The sequence below is a fragment of the Maniola jurtina genome, chromosome 5, assembly GCF_905333055.1.
Source record: "Maniola jurtina chromosome 5, ilManJurt1.1, whole genome shotgun sequence".
Taxonomy (NCBI): Eukaryota; Metazoa; Arthropoda; class Insecta; order Lepidoptera; family Nymphalidae; genus Maniola; species Maniola jurtina.
The window spans coordinates 8,888,719-8,912,882 of record NC_060033.1 but is presented as its reverse complement, the minus strand read 5'-3'; the positions used below and the strand labels follow the sequence as shown (position 1 = coordinate 8,912,882).

The window sequence follows — 24,164 nt, the reverse complement described above, 5'->3', positions numbered from 1 at the left end:
GTCTCAATGGAATTAGGTTTTTGTGAGGTTTTTTTTTTTTAAATCTCGTGGGAACTCTTTGATTTCCAGGATAAAGAGTAGCCTATGGCTGTCTTCGGGTTGTCTGCAAGTTGTGTCTGTACTTACAAAATTTTGTAAAAATATCAAACAGACACACTTTCCCTCATAGTATCATAGGCTTTAATGGCATTTAAACCCTGTGTTTTACTTAGTTTGAAGACCTCCCTAGCGCAGTGCTGAGGACTGTGATCTTATAATTATGTGGGGGGTCTTCAGGACTTGGCTAGTTACCAACCTACCGGCAAAGTCGTACCGCAAAGCAATTTAACGTTCAGGTACGATGCCGATACCGATGAAACCGATAAGGGTTTAATAAAACTGCCATAAAATGGCTTCCAAGTTAGCCCGCTTCCATTTTAGACTGCATTCACCAGGTGAGATTGCAGTCAAGGGCTAACTTGTAATGGAAATTAACAAAAACAGTTTGTTAAAAGAAATTCATTATAAAGTGTGTGTACTCATTAAATTGAAATAGTAGTACAATTAGTGTGGTGGTGGTTGTACGGAGTACTGCTGTACTGCCCCACTGGTGGGGCGCGGTGAGCGGCGTGTGATGCAACCACGCCGGCGCACTGTACTACAACCGACGACGACTGGCCGTTGGGAGCTATAAGAAAAAATTTGAACAGACTAACAAACAAGCAGACCGACGAGTAATAAAAACGTGTAAAAATGGAGCTATGCAATAGAGACTAGCCGAAGATAGGTATTGTGATGGGCAAGTGTATGCGCTATAGGTATAGTAGGTGCATTCCACAGAAATCCGACAGAAAGTGTGTGTGTGTGTGTGTGTGTATGTTTGTTACTATCACGCTACTAAAACTACAGCCAGTCAAATGTCATCTAGAAACTAGGAATGGAGATAGATTATACCTTGGATTAACACATAGGCTTTTATCCCGTTAAAATCCATGGTTCCCGCGGGATTTTTCAATTATATTTCCACGCGGACGAACTCGCGGGCATCATCTAGTTTAAATATGCATTTCGCTATCTAAAACTATGAAATAAATAATTTATGTAAGAAAATATTATTTTCTGTCACGTTTGGTTAAAACGGCCATTACACATTAGCGCCAAGTCTCAGTGAGTGGGTAAGTAGGCGAGCGACAGCAGAAAGTGGTTGCCGCGGTGACGCAACCGCGCCGGTAACCCAGTGCCGTGCGACGGTTCAAGTGTTCCACGGAGACATGAATCTTGACTATCTTGGAGCTGTGCACGGACCAGAATGTCACCAATGCATCAGCTAGGTGACGAAACTGGCTTCATCATCATCATCATCATCATCAGCCTGTGGACTTCCACTGTTGGACATAAGCCTTCCCTAAAGAGCGCCACCACACCCAGTCCTCAGCCTTCCTCATCCAGCCACTTCCCGCCAGCCGCTTTATATCGTCGGTCCATCGTGCTAGAGGGCGTCCCACACTACGCTTGCTTAAACGCGGTCTCAACTCAAGGCCTTTCTGGCTCCAACGGCCGTCGCTTTTACGACAGGCATGGCCTGCCCACTGCCACTTCAGCTTGCTAATAGTTTGGGCTATATCAGTGACCATGGTTCTCCTACGAATCTCCTCATTTCAGATCTTATCCCTCAGGGAAACTCCTAACATAGCCCTCTCCATACTTGCTTACCTGACGATATTATCCCAGGAACGTCCTGTGTCGTAGAACTTATTAAATGAGCGCACAAACCAGTACACCTGATCTGTACAGTGTGTCACCTGGTCCTGAGAGACTTCCCAGTCATTCTCATACAGACCCTGGCAAAAAACAAAGTGGTTGCCACATAGTGCCGTGCGATGGTTCAAGTGTTCCACGGAGATATGAATCTTGGAGCTGTGCACGGACCTGAATATACACTTTATATTATCCTAGGTATCACCTAGATGAAGAAACCTGGAGGCCTGAGAATTCTCCATAATATTCTAAAAAATATGTGATGTCTGTTAATCCACAATTAGCCAGCGTGGTGGATTATAGTCAAACCCTTCCCATAGTAAGAGGAGACTTGTGCTCGGTAAAGAGTCAGCAATGGGTTAATGCTGATGATAATAAAATTACCCTGCATTAGACGTGGGACTTATTAAATGAAAAGACAAGTCAGTAAACCTGATCGCGATAGAGCGTCACTAGGCTCCTAAGACTCCTGAGTCATTCTCATACAGACAATTCCCTGGCAAATAGAAGAATGGTTGCAGCTGTGACGCAACTGTGTTGGCAATCCATGTGGCAATTCAATGTTATTTCACGGAACCATGAATCTCGACTAACCAACCACAACAACAACAATTTTTAAGAAATAAACGATTTCATTTGTCTATCTTAGGCGTATGAAGCCGAACTGTAGACACATGAGTAGCTATCCATACAGAGAGAAAGCTTCATACAAGCGGTTTGCTACAGGTACCACATGAGCAGATATGCTGTGGACGCAGACAATACCTACTGTATAGTTTGTTAACATGTCATTCTAGGAAGCTCTCAGTATCGATTGTAGGTATTGCCAAATGCACCAAGAGCAGCACCTCTCTCGGTCGTCAACCATCCTCACTCATCTCTTTAACAAGAGTTACATTAGCGAACAAAATTGGTTGCCAGAATGACGTAACCGCGCTGGAACCACGACATTCGAACTGCGCGAAGTATTCTCTGGCGACATGAATCTTCATTGTATTGAGGTTAAATTGGGAACTCTTGACACAAACTAGAATAAGTCTTTTTTGTATAACCAACTCTATAATACAACCCTATGAATTATGAAACTTTGAGGGTCCCGTGCTGGCCAAACCTGTAAAGTGAGCTAAGATACTCCATTCCAATGTGTTGGAGGGACAAATACTTTCCACGGTCATCGTTTCTACGATAAGCATGGGCCTTACTGTCACTTCCACTTACTGCTGCTAATCTTACTTTATTTTTCCTATGGATGTCATAATTTTGGGTATCATTCCTTAGAAAATTCCAAACCCTCTTCAAGCTCTAACAGTGCTAAATAGATTTCACCAACAGATAGTCTCCTGAAAATGTTTCCTATATTTATATTAATACTTAACCGGCCCGTGCGAAGCTGGGTGTCTCAGAAAGTATAAAATATACTAGTACGTAAACATTAATTTATAGCTTGTAATCATAAAGTCTGAACCATACAAAACGTGCAACGGCATCGGGGCGCGACGTAGAACGTAATTCTAAACTTGCGCGTACCATAAATTATGTACATAGTACAGTAAGCATAGAAACCTTTCGAGTTCTTAAGTAAAGAGCATAAAGAACTCTAATGTCCAGCCAGCCCCATGTGAGGTACTTAAACGCTGATAAAGGCGAAAGTTTGTGTGTATGTTTGTTACTCTTTAACGCAAAAACTACTAGAGGAACTTGGCTGAAATTTGGAATGGAGATAGATTATACTCTGGATTAACACATATTTTATCCCGAAAAATCAAAGAGTGCATACGGGATTTTTAAAAACCTACATATTATTATATCCATGGGGCGTCGCGGGCGTCAGCTAAGTTATACATAAAGCACGTCAAAATGCATGAGTCCTGAGTCGTGACTTAATCGGCGTGCAATCCATGGCTCCAACGTGCGATTCGCAGTGGGAACTCCTCCATACAGTTCCTACTTATTACAACTTTAAGAGCCTCATAAAAATGTAAAGCTGTCATCACTCTGTTTGTTTCAGCCTTAAATATCTTGCCGAATACCGCATCCCTACTACAGAGCCGTGTGGGCTACGTGACACACTTTCGCTGGGCCGGTATACTGCTGTAGTACCATTTGAATACCTTGAAGAAATTATATCAGTTTCATCGGAAGGATTCGTAGAGTTCATGTCTGTCATGTTCCTTATGTTTTATGAGATTTATTATCTATCTCATAATATCTAAACATTATCTAAATATTAAAAATTGACAGATTTTTCCGATCGTTGTCGTCCTCGTCACTCGTATTCATAGAGATCATGCTCGTATCACATAATATTTTGACTAATGTCTTGTTTATTATTTAACTAACTATAAATTAATAGAATAGATACCAAATGGATCCTAGCAATATCTGGAACATGCTTGAGTTGGGAATAGGAGAAGAAAACCAAGATTATTAATTTTTGAAAATTTTAAACTTACCACTTTTGTTTTTTTTTATTTTAAACTTACCACTTGATTATTCGTCAGTTAAAGTTTATTTGGCGATTAAAAAAGTTATTTAATTCTTATTCGTTTGAGATGAAAATGTTGCCCCCCTAAAAATACCAGAGTTTGCTTTAGGTACCTATGTTTTTTTTAAATTGTATAGTAAATATAAATCTAGTTTTGCAAAATAATAGGATAACATGAGTTCAGCGAAGTATAAAAGATGGCATTAGACCGCAAAGACCTCATTCGCGAAAGTGAGAGTGCTGCGTTGCGTAACCTGTGCTAAAGTCATGACGCCCTGGTATCGCGACCTCACGATCCACTGTACAATGTTGTATCTTACTCCATCAAAATAAGGTCTAAATTTTGTTGTAGGGGGGTCAGCAATAGTATCAGTGTTTCGGCTTGGTTAGGTTATGTTTTTAAGTTCCCATCGCGTAGGATTTTGATGACTCGTTGGCTAGTGGGTGGTATGAAGGTTTAACGACATTTAGGTGTTATAAACATCCAATAATCCGTTAAATCTAATAGAATTATTATGGTCGAATCAATATTTCTTAGATGATAAAAGATTTATTATTGGGTTGAATTTAATTCATTCCCAATTTAATAAAATGAGTATTCGTTCACATAAAATATATGAATTATTAACTCAAAAAAGCAGTATAAACCAACCCAACAAATAGTGAAAATTTCAAAATGGTCGCCATGCAGATTAAAAATAAATAAAAAGTGCTGTGTTATTTCTTGTATGACAGCATGAAACCCTTCGCATGTGAGTTCGACTCGCACTTGGCTGGTTTTATTTGTTCAGTCTTCCAAGAGTTCAAAGCTTTATGATGGTTAAGTTTATTTTAATCACTACAACCTAACGATGAGACAGAGATTACCATACAATCACTATGGTAATACAAATTAGTTGGTCAATCCAAGAACCAGTAACCTATGAACCGTATTGTGAGTAACCTTGGGGCTATTTGGGCTATTGTCCTAGAAATAGGTAAAATAGACAACTATTTTTTAGATCCAAAAAAATAACCAGTGGACCTCAAAAATAACCACTGGTTATTTTTAGGGATTTTAAAAGAGGAAATGTGCCTACCTATTTATTTTTGGTAAAAAAAAAAAAATTATTTTGGCTGAATATAATACTATATTTTTTATTTAAATATGTACCTAGATGCTAGAAGGCAATGCGTGGACTACGAAGTAGTACCTACCATTTCTATCATTTTCAGCCTACCCTAGGAGCAAGTTCAAACGATTGCTAGGTAGGTAGGCTGATAGGTAGGTGCTTCCCTGCTAAGCGTAATAGGATAGGTAATAGGACATGACAGTCCGTCTGAAATAAAGCACCTGGCCGAGGCGCCAGCCGAGTTACTTTTCTCCCATCTACAAGGAAACGATAAAAAATTAATTAAAGAAAAAGTTTTAATTCATATGAAAATGCACATTGTGTATATTATATGTATAGTAAAATATTAATAAAAAAAGAATGAAAAAATAAAAATAATAATAAAGGTATGAGAAGAAAATACTTAATAAAATAAAACTAAGTATTTAAAAAAGTCAGACTACATGTATTTGTACGAAAATGGACACTGTATGACTTTTTCGTTATTAGGAACCTCATTAGGGTTGCCAATTGCCATAATGCCAAATATTATATGCATAAAGTCAAATTAGTCTTTATGCTTAGGGCAGGACAGAGGCGGTCGTGGTCCATCATGATCTGTGTTCATACTGCTTGGTATTGAGCATGTTTGCAGATTTTGCCAGTATCTAGACTAAACGCTGAACGTGATAAAACTGCATGAAAAGTAGACACTGAATTCAAACTGTAAATAGTTACAGAGGCACCTGCTTATGAACGGATACAAAACAATCTCTGAATTATTATATAAAACGGTAATGAAGTTATCAAACAGCACGCACACATGAAAACAGTGACCCAAAACCGTACCTAAAAGATGCAAACAATCTTTAAAGTTGATACCAGGGCCGTATTCACGCCACACTAATGTTTATTATTCTGTAACTGTTACCTAATTTACGTATTTAATATTTATATGTATTTTAAGTTTAAAACTAAAATGAATTAGATACGAACCTATTTATATTTCTAATGATTAAAACTCATATGATTAAAAGTTCATAACGTTTAATGAATGATAACTAATAGTTTAAATAATACAGCTGACCAACCCCGGCTTCACTTGGGTGACGTTTGTGACAATTAATCAATTCTTTCTTAGGGAGAAGAGCCTGCGTTATTAAGACAAGTGTAAATTAAAAATTTATAACACCCCCGACAAGTGAAGGTTACACTGTAACTAGAAAAGAGCTGATAACTTTCAAACGGCTGAACCGATTTTCTTGGATTATAGCTAGGAACACTCTCGATTAAGCCACCTTTCCAACAAAAAAAACTAAATTAAAATCGGTTCATTAGTTTAAGATCTACGATGCCACAGACAGATACACAGATACACACGTCAAACTTATAACGCCCCTATTTTTGGGTCGGGGGTTAAAAACTAACTTGCACAAGTTTTTTCAGCCATTCAGTGTTTCCAATTATCTATAGCTACTTGTACATTATGTGAAAGAAGAAACTGATATATCAGTGAGAAAATTTAACAGCACCTTTGAATAGTCCAAATCCCCGCATACAAAGTTGCTAGGAAAAGCTTTTGTACTTCTATTTAAATAGAGTCAGATTTATGTACAGTCAAATTAGGTAATGTAGAGACAACTAAAATTAGGGAAAATAGAACCTTAGAAAATATTCTCTTGCTAACTTTACTACCTAAAGGTTTATTAATCAATCACTGAATAAACAGATGAATGAAAATAAAAAAATTAAAATGAATATTTATTCATCAAAACTTAGGTACATATTATAACTTTCATGGGGAGTCCTGACCCCTAAACTAAGAGAGTCCATATCTTAGGGGCCCAGTGCCTTCTTATACATAATGGTTGTAAGTATTTAAAATTAATTAGGAACAAATACATAGGTTGTGTGTGTGTGTGTGAATAAAGACTAATATTGAAAAAATTCTAGTAAAAAAGTTTCAAAATGTCTTTACTCTTAAGTTGAATATTATTAATTGGCGGTTGCACAATCATCCCTATAAACTGTAAAGTCGTGGCTAACGCCTAAACATTATAATCATACGGTTTCCTTATGAAACTTTATCTAAAAAATAAAGTATGCGCATACAAATTACATAACAAAAAAATATTTAAATTAGAATAGATTACATCAGGCGCCGGCCCTTTCTATTTCTATTAGTAGCAGGGCCTGCCCTATTTTAGGGATTGCAACATAGGGGTACACACATGCACAGTGACGTAGGAATATGTGTGGTATTTTTATATGTGCGCGTAGATAATATTAGAACGATGGGCTAGTGCGTTTTTTATTGACTTTGCTGATCGACATGTTGTTAATAATAGATTTTTGCGAATTCAACTTAAAAAAGTTTTAATTTCTTTGTACCCGACTGCGGCAAAGCCAAAAGGGTAGATAATGAACAAACAGAGGGACAAACATTTATTTTATACATACTTACTTAAAAAGATAATAATATTTTAATGATGTGTCACATAATATTGTGTGTATACTTCATTTAAAAATCAACAGGGCTCTCTCCGTCACTCGCTTCATACAATCGTGGTTCCACTTCCATTTGAATATTAAGCAACCAAAGTCCATGAAATTTTGCAGATATATTCTAGAAACTAACATCTGTGTCTGTGGTGTTTTAGATTTTTCGAAAAATATCTAGTTTTAAAATTACAGGGGCTCAAAGATTTGTATGTAAATTTTTAAGACCGCGTAACTTTGAAATTGAATATTTTAACAGAAATCTGGAAAACCACAAACATAGATATTAGTTTCTAGAATATGTCTGCAAAATTTCATGGACTTTGGTTGCTTAATATTGGAACTACGTTTGTATGAAGCAAGTGACGGAGAGACCCCTCTTAAAGCTTCATCGAAAGTCACTTAAAAAGATTTATTTGAATTTCATATTTCTAATAACATTATATTATGTTATTATTTTGTATTTATATTTGAATTATAAAGATTAATTATTTGAATATTGAATGGCTTCGATTTATATCTATTTTTATTATCACTATATTATGAACACAGTTTTGTAATGAGTAGTTTAAACTAAACATAGTTATGTAACTAACACAACTGCTTATAGTATATTGTGTCACGTTTGCATTAATCAGTTAAGTATAACTAATAATATTATACTTTTATTGTTTAAAGGAAGTGATCCTAATTATAATATTATTAATGCGTAAGTGTGGATGTTTGGATGTTTGTTGTTGAAAATGTAGATCTACGCGGACGAAGTCGCGTGCATCAGCTAGTATACTATAAGTCTAAAAACGCACATAGCTCCGACTGTGGCCCTGATAAGGTAGAGGTGCGTGCTTGGGACGAAACCACGGACTTCTCGATTAGGAAGCCGAGTCGTAACTATCACCCTTTTTAAAACCTTGAGCAACTGTACTTATTAAAAAAAAGATACATTATCTGTGGTAAACCAAAAAACCCATTAAAAACCTAACGCTAGATACAGCTTCTATGAAAATGAAAAAACTAAATTAAAGCTTGAATAGCAATAACAAATATAAAGGCTTGCGTAAAAATTATAAATTCGCACGAAAACTTTAGTAAATCGTTAAAGTTTAAGGGTGTCTGGCACTTAGTAAGTAAATAACATTGCCACGATACATAGCTAATGGCCACCATACTTCTGGCATGGCGTGTTTGTTAAAACTATTCCGAAGAATACGTATATAAAAAATCACACTTTGACGAAAGATTTTATATACATTTGTTACTCATGATGATTCCAAACTTGATAGTCGCTGATCGTTCATACCTGTGTTGGGGACAATAGGCATAGAAACTCTCAGCTTTTATAAAATAACGCAGGTCTGGCCCTCAAGAGCTCTTAAGGTGCCCACGCACTTGAACTGAACTGCGCGTCGCGGCAGGGCCCCGCACCATATTCTCTCCAGCCGACACGCGCGGCAGTGACGCGCTGGAGAGAATATCGTGCGAGGCGCTGCCGCGACGCGCAGTTCAGCTGCAGTTCAGTTCAAGTGCGTGGGCACCTTTAGCCCAACAGTTTTCACTTTTCAGTCTGATAAAAACATAAAATAAAAATATTACTAACGCCATCTAGTAGTGAGTAGCGTTAAACAATAGCGTGAACAGTGTCATCTTACGGTGGCTGGCTTTATGTTTTTGCCGAAGAGTCGTCAAGACTGCAGACTGCAGACACAGACATAACGTTTCCCTGCTTCAAGAAAATTATAAGAGAGGGCATTACTAAATGTTTATTTAGTCAAAATGACGGTTTATTTAGTCAACACGGTGCAAATTAATGAAAAATTAATACTAAAATTTAATCGTGTAATGTAGAACTAAAAAAAAAGACATACCTACAAAAGTTATAAAATGTAATAAAAGTATGTTTCCGCCCGGGATCGAACCGGGGGCCTTCTGCGTGTTAGGCAGATGTGATAACCGCTACACCACGGAAACTGATGATTGTCGTGCTTATATTTAGGTACATTAGCTTTTTTTAAAGCAGTAAATTTCATAATTTTTTATGAAAAATAAATAAAAAAGAATAATAAAGTCAAAATATAAGTTTATTTTTAATTATTAAAATTACTATTATTTACATCTACAAAATATAATACTGTTATTCAACAATTAGTCGACACTTGTGTATCCAAATAAAAATATCTTAGCAGTACTAAAATATAAAACAATTTTAATAAATAATTATTATTCATTTATTATCTATCCCGGGAGAGTGGGAACCTAAGCATCATCTCAGAATACCTTGCGTGTTTGGACGTCACACTAAATTCAACTAAACAAGGAAACGTTAATTTAATATTTATCCGATCTATTTTTTCTACATAAAATATTTTTTCTACATAACATTCTATATCTTCAATAAGTATGAAAATAAGTAAGTAGGTAAGTACCTATTTAACCGTAATTTTCATAAATGCCTTAGGTATATTATCGTAATCTTACGAGTAGGTTTATCTTCTATGAACGAATATTTTGTAAGATCTACTTGTATTGTTTCGTCATTTATGTTTTGGTTTTCGTACCTACTATGTGTTAGTTCAGGTAGGTAGGTTATACATGATTTTAAATGACAGGTTCTTTAATCATTTATCTTTACCTACGAAGAATATCTAGATTGAAAACACAATTTCAGCTACTTTTACTATCAATACAGCTTAGTAATTTAAAATGCCTTCCGAACATCTCCCCATCCTCGAGGGTCTGCGGTAGAGGCTGGTTGAGGGTTTCGGGTAAGAAGAGTGACGTCACTCCTGTCATCATGCTCAGTACTCCCATTATGATGAGAGGGAGATATCTGGAGTATGTGGCCTGGAAAGAAGAAAAGAAAACATCTGAGACATATAAGAAAATAGGCAGTGTGAGAAAGGGTGACTTTTCCATCTTTCTACGGCGGATATCAAAGTTCCTAGTTTTTTGAACCCTTAAAAATTATTTGAATTACCCTTCTTGTTTCTTTCTTCCGAGTTGTTCGGCTCCGAATAACTATCTACTTATCGGTCCGATTTTGAACATAACTAGAGCAGCATGCATTAAAATCTGACTAATTTTTTTTCTAAATTTTGTTTTATGGGCAAGATCAAGAGTAGATCTAGCTGACTAATATTTTGGTTTACTGCTTTAGCCAGTAGTTCAACATGAGTTAAAGGTTATTGTTTAAGGCAGCAGTGAACAAAGTCAAGGGGATAGCACTCGAAGAAGCTACAGAGCTGAATACAGAGTTTAATCGAGCTACAGAGGTCAAACGATAATAGCTCCGTATTAAAAAAACTGGCCGTTTTATTATAATTATGGGTTCTAGAACGAAGAAGTACTTAAGCTCACCAATGCCACGATGTATGGAACTGTCAGCAACCCGATACCAGCTACGACTGAAGATGCGCCCATAGCTTGCGCCCTCACGACCGTAGGGAGCAATTCGCCAATTTGTACGTAGAAGACTGCGAATGACGCTGCAGCACATAACCTTCCCAGCATAGCTAACGAAACTATTACCCATGGCCACGCTGCAATGAAAAACATTTAGCTCAAAGCATTGTATGGCAAAATAAAAGAAAACTCTGGGAGTAAAGAACTTGAAAGGATGAGAGAATGTTTTAAAAAGAGAGTAAATATCGCAAAAATCAAGGTCATTATGTCTTTATTAACTAAAGAAAATTTTAAGTAAAACTAGACAAAAATGATCAATTATGATTAATTGATTGATTGATGAAAATTGATCGATTGAGTTTTGTTGCTTTTTTGCATCAAATTTCAATGATATGAGTGATTACCTTCAGGAACTAATGCACAGCTCAGGCATGCCAACCCTCCAAGATTGATAAAAATGCATAGCACCCAACGGCGGCCATATCGTTCCATACACTGCCACGCTATGAAATACGATGGTATTTCCACTGCACCACCTAAAATTTAATTTTGATAATGAAGAGGGGTTTAATTTTAATAATGAAAAAAATATATTATGTGCTTAAAAGTTTCTCACCGATGAAAAATGCTAAATAATCGTCCACGCCTAAATTTGGCGTGTTGTAACTTAAACTATTATATACTACTCCTAGTGCTATCCAATTAAAGGTAAGTATCAAAAATTTCTTCCTTATATTTGGATACCTAAATACATCTAATGGAGATGCTCTGCAATCTCCCTCGGAGTTCTGATCATCCATTCTCTTCTTTTCATGAATATCTTCGTTTTGTTTAAAAATAATTCTATTAACTAATTGTATAGATTTTCTTCCTAAACTATTTGGCAAAGAATATTCCGTTGCTGTGGTTCTTTGTTGTAATCCGATGTCATGAATTGAATCTTTCTGATTCAGTTTCATTATTTCTTCTTTAAGACATTCAGCATCTCTTGGGGATCTAGATTTATGAATTAAATCGCCTACTTCTAAAATTCTTGATTCTAAATTTTCCTTATTCTCAATATCACTTCCACTATTTTTCCTATATTCAGGTTTGAAGGAAAGCATATTGTTGATTCTTCTGTCCATATGATCTTCTTTCTCTTGAAAAGGTACCTGCCCATTAGCAGTAGGCATTATAGAAAGCTCTGCTTCCGTTTCTTCATCTTTTAACTTTTTCTGCAAATGTAAATAGCTATAGTATAAAAATACCATGTAGTTTTATTGCAAAATATAAAACAAATGAATACAAAAATGTGAGAAACAATTACTAACATACTTTCAGATTGAAAAGTTTACTTACATGCAATTCTATAAGAAACCCGTGCGGTAAAATGATGCCATTTTTCTTAGCTAGATTCCTCAAAACTTTTTCAGCGTCCGCAACACGTCCTCTTCCAACCAACCATCGTGGAGACTCGGGAATTAGCCAATAACAACTGAAAATAACACACTCACATAAATTTTATCATCTATGTATTGTTAAGGTAATACACACTTAAGGAGTTAGAAGACTTTACATACCCAAACAATAAGATAAAGGGAAGACTGGTAGCTAGGGATAAGTAGAACCAGTCACGCAGCAAAAAAGCCAAAAGTGCTAGCAAGCACATTCCACTTGCAAATAGCATACCCACAACGATTCCTGCAATTAGATAAGTATTTTAACTAAAGAACTTTTATTATTCTCAGGTTACTGATTTTAATGTTTTCGAGTAGGCAGATACAAACTTGTACCTGTATGAGTTCTTGTTGCTGGTGGCATTAATTCTAATGCCAGAATGAAAGGCTGCTGATAAAGCGCAGGAAAGAATAGCCCTCCCAGAATCCTCAAAACGATGTAGCCCCAATAATTGCCAGGAAACGATGCAAGTATACATAATGGCACTTCGAAAAATATCATGAGCAAGATTGTAGGCCGGCGACCGTATCTGAAAGAAAATGGTTTAAAAATTAAAATAAGTAAATTATTGACACTTACGAGTTGCATTCCTAAAGATTTCGAAGATTTTAATGAACTTTAAGTACCATAATAATCATATACCATAATTTTCAATACAATGAATAACAGATATTGTTATTCAAAGGGTCAGCATAATTAATTAGGAGCTAAGATTGAATTTGGATCATTTCGCATACAAATTAATATTTTATAAGATAATAGAAAATCCATAACTAACCTGTCTGATATCCATCCAAAGAATAAATTACCAACGAGGGAACCCACCCAGAAGAGGGTGTTACTAGTTCTCGGCAACCATTCATTGTTGCATACCAACAAAAACTGAAAGATAGCTGAAATTATTATTTTTAAACAATTTCTACTGAATAAAATCAACTCTTATCAACAAGAAAGCAAAAAAAATGTGTTGCAATATCCAAAAAAAAAAAATACTAATTAATAAGTGGAGTAAAAAATCTAGTTTAAAGAATTAATATTCCCTCGCAACTTTCTAAAGTATTCAAAAGAGTCGTGGACCCTATTGGAGATCTATATACTGCCAACTACCTTGGCCAAAAAATAAGTTAATTACTTCTAGCATCATGGGCGCAATGCCTTACAGCGATGAAGTTGATGAGATTTTTTACAAACTTACAGTTTATTTTGTTGATCCTATCATTTTAGTTGATGGAAAACTGATTGTAATTTTAGTTAAGTAAGATGGTAAAGTTATTTATAAAATCATATATATTCATCTCACCTCTGTAACCAAAGTTCTCTTATAATGTTCTGTTTCAAACTTCCATGAATTCGTACATGCAATAGGTTCTTTTTGTACCGCCACAATTGCGTCTTGTACTCGCTGTATCTGCAATAGTTTTTTTAAAATCTTTATTAAAGTGTGTCCACACATCATACACATTTTGTCTGTTTTGGTGGATCATAATATGCAATTAAGATTGTTGTTCCTTGTGTATCATGTATTGGCGTCTATCAAGTGTCTTGTGCTTCGAACAAACATAGATGATAGAATAGAAAGTAAATTTTCTTGAATGGCCAAGTGTTATGCCTAGATAGAGTATCTACAAATTAATTAAATTTATCTACTAAATAATAAAGCAAACTGTTCGCCTAGGAAAACATTATTACATACCTTTTCGTATCTTGAATCTGGATCACTGGATAAAATAAGGTTCTTAATTTTTAAAAATAACAGCGTACCGTTCGCTTGTTCCGTAAAATTTCTGAAAATAAAGAGAAAACAACATTGAATCTTTAATGCCCTGCTAAGGAAGTTAATGCTTTGTTAGAGCGTGGTGGAATACTCATTTCCATTAACAGTCTGTTAAACCGTTTGACAGGATTCAGATTCAGATTCAGATTTATTTATTTGGATGTTAAATTGACAAACAGAGTATGGTGAAATCGGGTCTTAAAATAAGCCATCAAGTATGACGGTGGTCAAGCGTCTCTAACCAGTAGGATGTCATCGTTTTTGAGTAAGTAGTTTTAGTATCGTAGCAAAATGTGCCTTAGTAGGCTTATAACCTAAATACGATGAGAAAGTTTGAGGAGATTGCAACGCTGGGTATTGACCTATCCTAAAATAAAATTACTTTCAACCCAAGTCTCAGACAAATTCTTTAAATAGATAGTCATTGAAAATGAATTTTCTTCGGAGTGAACGTTAAATCAAAATCAGGCATAATTAGTCATAGCTGTAAGCCACTATATTATTAAAAATATATATTTTCGAAGATATATCTATTTCATACAAAACCATCCTTATTAACTATAAGTCAGTAACCTATCCGTTGTTTGTATTCCATCGAACACCATCATGTGTGAAGTGCTTGTCTGGCTAATCGCCAACACGTTCATGACTACAAAATCAAAATTCTAAAAGCACGCACTTGACGGCTTTGAAAACATGCAGCGTAATTCTAATTTTGGCATTGTTTTGGGGGCATTTTCATAAAGAACTTTACTCATTATCACACTTCACACTAATACAAAGGCAAAAGTTTGTGTGTATGTGTGTGTGTGTATGTATGTTATTCCTTCACGCAAAAACTACTGGACGGATTTGGCTGAAATAGTGCGTAATAGAGCATAGGCTACTTTTTATCCCGGAAAATCAAAGAGTTCCCATGGGATTTAAAAAAACCTAAATCCACGCGGGCGAAGTCGCGGGCATCGGCTACTATAAAATAACAGAGGATGCCCGTACGACATCATCCGCATGGATTTTATTAGTGGTAATTTTACTGTCACTTCGTTTTCAAGCAATTCTTCAGTTATAATTTGTCCAACCCAGTTATGTTTTTCTTAGTCTTTCCCTTTTGTTGCCTCTTGCTATACCTACCTATGCGCACATTATGACTGATCACAAACCTACTGATGAGATTTATTTTGGTAGTTAATTTTGAGATTCACTAGACTTTAACACCCCGAACTTTTAAGTACGTGTATAATTGTAAATGATAATAAGAGTAAACAAGTGTAAATTAAAAATTTATTACACCCCCGACAAGTGAAGGTTACAGTAACTAGAAAAGAGCTGATAACTTTCAAAGGGCTGAACTGATTTTCTTGGATTATAGCTAAGAACACTCTCGATCAAGCCACCTTTCAAACAAAATAAAACTAAATTAAAATCGGTTCATTAGCTTAGGCGCTACGATGCCACAGACAGATACACAGATACACAGACACACAGATACACACGTCAAACTTATAACACCCCTCTTTTTGGGTCGGGGGTTAAAAATACTCACTTTATAGCAAAATAGTCTTCAAGATCAACATACAGAGCCCGCAAGTCAAGGGAATAGCTTCGGCAAGTCTCATGCACTCCATTTTCTTGTGGCACAGTCAGGTTTCGAAGCATTTCATCTGGGAACGCTAGGCCTTCAAGTTCTGTTGGTGGGGCGCACCAGTGCTCTGGAGTGGCGTTTGTAAAGACCTGCAGTCATTTTTGAATTTTATCATAATGTAATTTCCTATCTTATTAAAAATGGTTTAATCAAAAAAAGTAGGTTGGTATTGCGTTTTTAATTTTTGAAGACTATTAAGTAATAGGTACACATATATTTTTATAAGATAGGTAGTTTTAAGTTTTAACATTTCCATGTTATCAACAGCCCCGACAAGTGAAGGTGACAGTTACTAGAAAAAAGCTGATAACTTTCAAATGGCTGAACCGATTTTCTTGGATTAAGTATAGCTAAGAACACTCTCGATCAAGCCACCTTTCAAACAAAAAAAAACTAAATTAAAATCGGTTCATTAGTTACGATGCCACACACAGATACACACGTCAAACTTATAACACCCCTTTTTATGGGTCGGGGGTTAAAAATACGCCACTATGCCTACTTTTTATTCAACTAAATGATATAGATTTTAGCAGTTATGTTTATGTGTTTATTACGTAGTTATTTTTTATTCTGATTATAATATTGATCTCTGGCATGCAATATTGGGAAAAAATATTGTAATTTTTGTATTACCACTTTGAGACAAGAATAACATAATATTTTTTATCTGTTAGTAAAAACCTTTGGCCGTGTTGTAGCGTTAAGCTGGTTACACACTTAGGGGTGTAGCATGTAATGTACGAAATGAAATGAAAATTTATTTATCTTTAAGTACATGCATTTCGTGGAGTCCTGGCCTTTAAACTAGGATAGCCCGTATTATCTCACCTGGTGGTAAGTGATGATGTAGTCTAAGATGGAAGCGGGCTAACCTGGAAGGGGTATGGTAGTTTTCATTAAACCCATATTCCTTTGGTTTCTACACGGCATCGTACCGGAACTACTCCTGTGCCGGAACGCTAAATCGCTTGGCGGTACCTACTTACGGCATTGCCAGTAGGGTGTTAACTATCCAGGGCCAAAGCCAGACAAAACTACATGCTACACTCTAACTTCTAAGTGAGTAACCGGCTTTAAGAGAACACTAAGTCATCATCAGCTTGCCTAAAGTCTGTTTGTACAAAACCTGTTTGGCAGCTTTTTTGATGGTAGATAAGTAAATATTATATTATGCGGTTGAAGTACCTATTTTATAAAAAAGGTAGCAGAGTACTGATCTAGACTTTTTCGGTAGGTTCAATTCGTTTTACTTATAATACTTGTTGACTAATAACTAGTAGAGTATACCACCCTACCGGCATCCGTTTGGGTGTGATCAGGTTATTCAAATACAGTGTGAATGAAAATAAAAACATAAAACAACATACTAAAAATATTTTCGTCTTTCTTCGGATAGTTCAAAATTCCTACTCCTATACTTAAGTATCTACGGATTTTTATACTACTAATACAACAAAGTAGGCTTATGGCACTTTAATTGCGTCAATGGCAGTATCAGTATCATCCTCACAGGTTTATATAAAAATCTTTACATGAATGGGTCCAGCTTAAGAAATTAGTTATAGTATCGACTAATTTGTGAGTAGCTCATGTCAAACTCATTATTTTGACTAATTTCTTAAACTGAACACTTTCAAGAAAAGATTATTGTGTAATCCTGTGCCGATGATAATGCCATTGTCGGAATTAGAATGCCATAAGCCTACTTTGTCGTATTAATTTACATTTAACGCCAAATTAAATTTGAATTTCGCGGGCAGACCCGTCTCATGCCCCTTGACAAAAAATACGCCCAGTACATACTGTTCACGATCCTTGAATGGTTAGGTTGGTCATCCGAACTCTTAACAGGGCTCCCTCCGTCACTCGTTTCATACAATCGTAGTTCCAATTTCATTTGAATATTAAGCAACCAAAGTCCATGAAATTTTGCAGACTTATTCTAGAAAGTAATATCTGTGTCTGTAGTGTTTTAGATTTTTCTAAAAATATGTAGTTTCAAACTTACAGGGGCTCAAAGATTTGTATGAAATTTTTTAAACCGCGTAACTTTGAAACCGAATATTTTAATAGAAATCTGGAAAACCACAGACATAGACATTAGTTTCTAGAATATGTCTGCAAAATTTCATGGACTTTGGTTGCTTAATATTCAAATGAAATTGGAACTACGATTGTATGAAACGAGTGACGGAGAGAGTCCTCTTAAATCGTATCCTATATGCTCTGAACCAACGCAGCAAGGCGCCTTACAGTGCGAAATCAGTTTTTTGGGTTGGAAGTTCGCATCATCGCAACAGTTAATTGTGTTTCGACCATCGATGTGTTTCGACCCATATTCCGTATCTCGTGCTTTTCTCTTATGTAGGAAATCGCCGTCGTAGTTTCTTACTATGCAAGAAATAAGTAACATAAGGATTTATGAATTCACTAGTGTTATTATGTCTCTAGTTGACCTAATTTGTATGCATGTTTAATCAACTTATCTAAGACATTTCAGTGAGTAAAGAGTAAAGACTACATTATGCAAATTACTATTGCAAATGTTTCGCTTGGAATGTAAAGGAAAATTTGAATTACAAATTAGAGCAATCACTTAACATTACAATAATTCAGGATTCTTAATGACAAAGACTGACACCAGTGTTACGTGTAGGTACATATTATACCTGATAGTATTTTCCTGTTTCTTCTGAAATATTTTGAAAAATAAGATATACAGCTAAACCTAGACATCGGCGACAGGCGTATTTCGTATCAAGTTAGATGAACGATTTCATGGGAGTCCTGTTGCAATGGTATCCTGCTGTATAGGTATTTTCACAAAATAGGGCTTTGAGCCAAATTTGTGTTTCGCAGAGGTCTTCAATTGGTTAAAAGGACAACGTTACTCTGATACTGCTAGAGTAGTTAGATCAACCATTTGAAAGTCCTATGTTTTTAACCCCTGACTCAAAAAGAGGGGTGTTATAAGTTTGATGTGTGTATCTGTCTGTGGCATCGTAGCTCCTAAACTAATAAACCGATTTTAATTTAGTTTTTTTTGTTTGAAAGGTGGCTTGATCAAGAGTGTTCTTAGCTATAATCCAAGAAAATCGGTTCAGCCGTTTGAAAGTTATCAACTCTTTTCTAGTTACTATAACCTTCACTTGTCGGGGGTGTTATAAATTTTTAATTTACACTTGTGTTGAGTGAAAGTAATATGAGCTTCTGATAAAATAGTATGTTTTGTCTACCTTCAGCAATAACATACCATTGACCCTATAGTTATCTTACCTGAGAGAACACTAAGAAGGATGTCGGTATAGCAGCAATCCCACACAACAGGTAAAACAATAAGACGTGATAACAGCCCTTCTTAGTGGCCAGGACAGCTGCCTCGTCCAATTCTTTAGTCCAAGTCATCTTCACAGTTCACTTCACCTTAGTTTTAAGCAATACGGTCCACAAAATTACACACATTTCTGCGTATGATTATATTTAGTTTTTGAAAGCTGTTTTCTTACCATGTGTTTAGATAATTCTCTAAGTCAGGTGTCATTGTCATTAAAATTCACTTGTTTTATTTAGTTAAGTATTTAAAAGAAATTAATTATCAGTAGCTTAAGAATCAATGCAATTACTATTTCATTTTTTTAAAGTAAGTACTACCTACTTCTATATCATAGCGTTTCTTTGAGATGTGGCTTTTTTGATCTAGTAAAATAAAAAGATTTACAAATCTTCTCGAGAATATATAAATATTTAGAAACCTACATATATAAATAAATATGAGTGTTTTGTCTACATTTTTAAACAAAATATAATATTGAAATTTCCGGTTAAAGTTTATTTAACTTGGAGCTGGATATTAACTATTTATGTATTGTCATTACCACTCTTGTTTATGCGTAGAGCATGTCACTTTTTTGATCAACAGAAACACGGGCATCTGGTTATATTTACCGCGTAGAACTAATTCGACCGGCGCAGGCGCAACGTGTAGAAATAAATCGTGATAATATGGCGACAATATCTAGATAATACAAATGGATAGCTGTGGGTTTGATTGAGTAAATCTGTGTCATAAAGTGTGTATGGATCTGTTTGTTTGTTGATTTAAAGCAGAGATAGGTATACACTCGAAGCTCACATCCTGGAGATGGAAACAGCTGCTTTTTGTAGAATTTAAGAATATTTTTAGAGAAAAATCTGTGCTCTCTTTTTTGAGCTTAGATCTATATACCTACTACTTTCAAGTTATCCTGTCAGACCACAAAATAGGTACATAATATTCTAAAAGTACCTATGAAGATGTAGGGTCTTCACTTTGAAAATAATGTACCTAAGTGTATACTGTATAGTAATGTAAATATACACCTAAGGATATATAAATAAATATATATTTTGAATTATTTAATCATAAGTAGGTATGGATTCTTGCTACCTGTATTATTGAAACTAGGTTAATAAATATGTCGGTCGAGCGATTAAATTGTAAAAACAGGAAAATACTCTACCTAAATTGAAAATTTATACCTACCTACCGATTATATTCCACAGCGAATTTTAGACTTGTCTTTACACATATTTTAAAATCTACCTGAAAAAGCATGGTACACAATCGAAGATTAAATAAATGATAAAAGAGCATGGATTCAGTTCAGAGCTGCTTCAGCAATGGGCGGGCCTGCAATAATGGATTTATAATATTGCAAATCGAATCTTTGAAAAGATCAATCGCCGAGTTTCTTGCTGGTTCTTCTCGCTAGGAAGGACATTCCAAATCAAAGGTTGATGCATTTGACGATTCAAAGTACTGAAAACACTTATAAAAATTTACTTGAGTAAAAAATCTTTTCTATTTTAATTTTTAAATACAGATGTATATCCAAGCTTTAGAATTATCAAACTAAACGATATCAAAACTGAGATTCCGTAAAAGATACCTCCTAGCAAGTTGTTCTATTTTTAGAATTGATAATACTATATTATTATATCGCAAATCGGCATTACCTTAATAACTTTTAATACCCGCCCATTTAAAAGATAAACACATTCTATAGTAAGTAACAAATATATTTAATAAGTAACATATATTTAAAATAGTAGCATCACCTCGTCCTTTTGATTTTGTTCACAAAATAATGATTACGATTATAATTATGATTTATGTAGCTGTACTCTGTAGTGAGTGCAATAAAGTTTTTTAAATAAATAAATAAAATAAAACTTTGAACTTATTAAAAGACACTAGAAAAAACCGGCCAAGTGCGAGTCAGACTCGCGCACTGAGGGTTTCGTACTTGGGTATTTTTTCCAACATTTTGCATGCTAAATCAAAAACTATTATGCATAAAAATAAATAAAAATCTGTTTTAGAATGTACAGGTAAAGCCATTTCAAATGATACCCCACTTAGTATAGTTATCTTACATTGAAAATTGAAACATATTTAAAAAAAATTAAATGATGTGACCACAAATTCGAAAAAAGGTTTTCAGACTTATTCCTGTACTTGTGCTATAAGACCTACCTACCTGCTTCATTCATGATTCTAGGTCAATGGGAAGTACTCTATAGTTTTCATGACAGACACGACGGACGGACGGACAGACAGACAGACAGACAGACAACAAAGTGATCCTATAAGGGTTCCGTTTTTCCTTTTGAGGTACGGAACCCTAAAAACTAAATTATTCATCATTGTCATCATCGGCATCAACCGATAGGCGTGCGCTGACGGACATAGGTCTCTTGTAGGGACTGCCACACGTGCACCAGCTAAATCCAGCGGCTCCCTCCATATGACCCGTCTGTTCACTGTTGCCCACATTTTTTTTTTAATAAAAGAATATTAGGAATGTTAAATTACTAATATTCCCCTTTCCTCTCCAACTAAGCGTCAGGCTTGTGCTAGGAGTAGGTACGACAATAGTGCAAATGGCGGGGTTTGAACCGTCGACCTTTCGGTTTTCAGTCCACTCCTTTACCGGTTGAGCTATTGAGGCTCAAAGAGTAGGTATATTCATTCCTTGAAGGCGGGGCTTTCAAATGAAACGAATAGTATCGAATAGAACAGAATAATAGAAATAGAATAATATAATTAATAGAACATTATCTGTTGCCTGTCCACGGGGGGTCTGCCAACGCTGCAAGTGCGTCTTGGAACCCCAACACAGTCGGTTAACTACCTATCGGTTTTTTAGGAAACTTAAGTGGTAGATTACCTATTGATGTAAATATTTAATTTAGCTGTGTGTATTCTTGTAATTTTTGTTTCTCAATAAAATGAAATTACGGACAAACTTTGCAATTTTATTTATTTATATACTTACCTAGATTTAGCTTTTTAGGTAGGTATAGATTGATAACATGTCTCACAAATTATTATTTACATCATAATATCGAGACTGACCGATATAGAACTGTTATCACGTGGAGTGAATCATTATCAAAGACTGTTTACTAGAATATACAATACACATATAGTTTTCATACGCTGCTTCGTTATATAAGGTTTATTAATTATTGTCTGGACTAATAGATATACTTACTAATGTCGGTAGTTTTGTTGTTAATTTACCAGTAGTTAGTTAGGTATGGTAACGGAGAGAGGTAGGTACCTATGTAACTTAACATCACTCATGGCTCAACTAAGTACAAAAACTCATGTGATAGCCTAGTGATTAAGATGTCTGCCCCCTAATCAGAGGTCGGGGGTTCGATCCCGGGCACGCACCCTTTTCGGAGTTATGTGTTAGTTTTAAGTTATTGAATATCACTCGCTTTAATAGTAGAAGGAAAACGTTGCTAAGGACACCTGCATGCCTGAGAATTTTCCATAGGTAATGGTCTGAAAAGGTGTGTGAACTATGAAATCTGCCAATCCGCAGCGTGGTAGACTATGACCAAAACTCTTTTCACTCTGAGCTCAGGTGATCTGTGCTCTTGTATCAAGTGTACACGATTTTTTTCTCTATTCCACTGTAACTTCTAAATGTCTGAACAGATTTGGATGTGAATTCCAAAATTCAATGTAGCTTGCTTTATAATTTTTTTTTTTTATTATATGCATAACTTGTAACTTGTTTAGCATTCATTCATTATTAAAAGGACAGTGTTTGAGTAATGTTTTGGTGTTTTGCTCACGTCTTCGCATATTGCCATTTGATACTTTATACAAAAGTATTTTTTCGAGGCAGCCCTTTAATTTATATTTCCGGATATCTTTTTCTCGGTCAAGGCAAGGATGTTTCGATAGTTGAATACGTCATAATTTGATCTGTCATACCTAGCACTTTAGGTTGGCACTCTAGGGAGAGGGTCCATATGCCTCAATTGTCTAGACATTAAATTATAGCTAGACATCCGGATTCATCTGACCTAAGATCAGTCAGGACGTCGTATGTCATTCACTTTAGTAAATAGTAGTAGTAACAAGTAGTAAGGACACTAAAGACCATCAATTCTAGCATAACGCGCTAGGTATAATATTATAACGTAAAAAATGAAAATTAATTATTTTTTAAATGAAAAAGAAACCCGACTACGAGGAAGCTGACAAATGACATAAATCGGTGTCGTTTTAACTGAAACTTAGGTCTAAGCAACGTCAAAGTGCGCTCTGTAGATTTCAACCTAAGGCTTTTTCATAAAATAACGTTATACTTAACAGGGCTCTCTCCGTCACTCGTTTCATACAATCGTAGTTCCAATTTAATTTGAATATTAAGCAACCAAAGTCCATGAAATTTTGCAGACATATTCTAGAAACTAATATCTGTGTCTGTGGTGTTTTAGATTTTTCTAAAAATATGTAGTTTTAAAATTACAGGGGCTCAAAGATTTGTATGAAAATTTTTAAGACCGCGTAACTTTGAAACCGAATATTTTAACAGAAATCTGGAAAACCACAGACATAGATATTAGTTTCTAGAATATGTCTGCAAAATTTCATGGACTTTGGTTGCTTAATATTCAAATGAAATTGGAACTACGATTGTATGAAACGAGTGACGGAGAGAGCCCTCTTAACAACTTAATAAAACTTAGGGCTAAAGAGTGTTAAAGACCGAATTCCAAAACAACTACAAAGTAAAAAAATATTTTTAT

At 35.4% G+C, this 24,164-nt stretch overlaps 1 protein-coding gene and 1 non-coding gene across 2 annotated transcripts; both read right to left on the bottom strand.

Moving 5' to 3' along the window:
- Positions 1-9,707: 9,707 nt before the first annotated feature.
- Trnav-aac lies at positions 9,708-9,780 on the bottom strand. Its single transcript has one exon. It is a non-coding gene; the product is annotated as a tRNA-Val (tRNA).
- A 92-nt stretch (positions 9,781-9,872) lies between these two features.
- Positions 9,873-20,016, bottom strand: LOC123865191 (organic cation transporter 1-like). The gene is made up of 13 exons (XM_045906059.1): positions 19,946-20,016; positions 19,347-19,766; positions 15,969-16,156; positions 14,345-14,435; positions 13,952-14,059; positions 13,430-13,533; positions 12,987-13,180; positions 12,774-12,894; positions 12,553-12,688; positions 11,828-12,428; positions 11,616-11,747; positions 11,167-11,348; positions 9,873-10,653 (listed from the first exon to the last, which is right to left on the bottom strand). The coding sequence occupies exons 2-13, from the start codon at positions 19,473-19,475 to the stop codon at positions 10,474-10,476; spliced, it is 2,166 nt and encodes a 721-aa protein (XP_045762015.1). The 5' UTR covers positions 19,476-19,766; positions 19,946-20,016; the 3' UTR covers positions 9,873-10,473.
- Between the last annotated feature and the right edge of the window lie 4,148 nt (positions 20,017-24,164).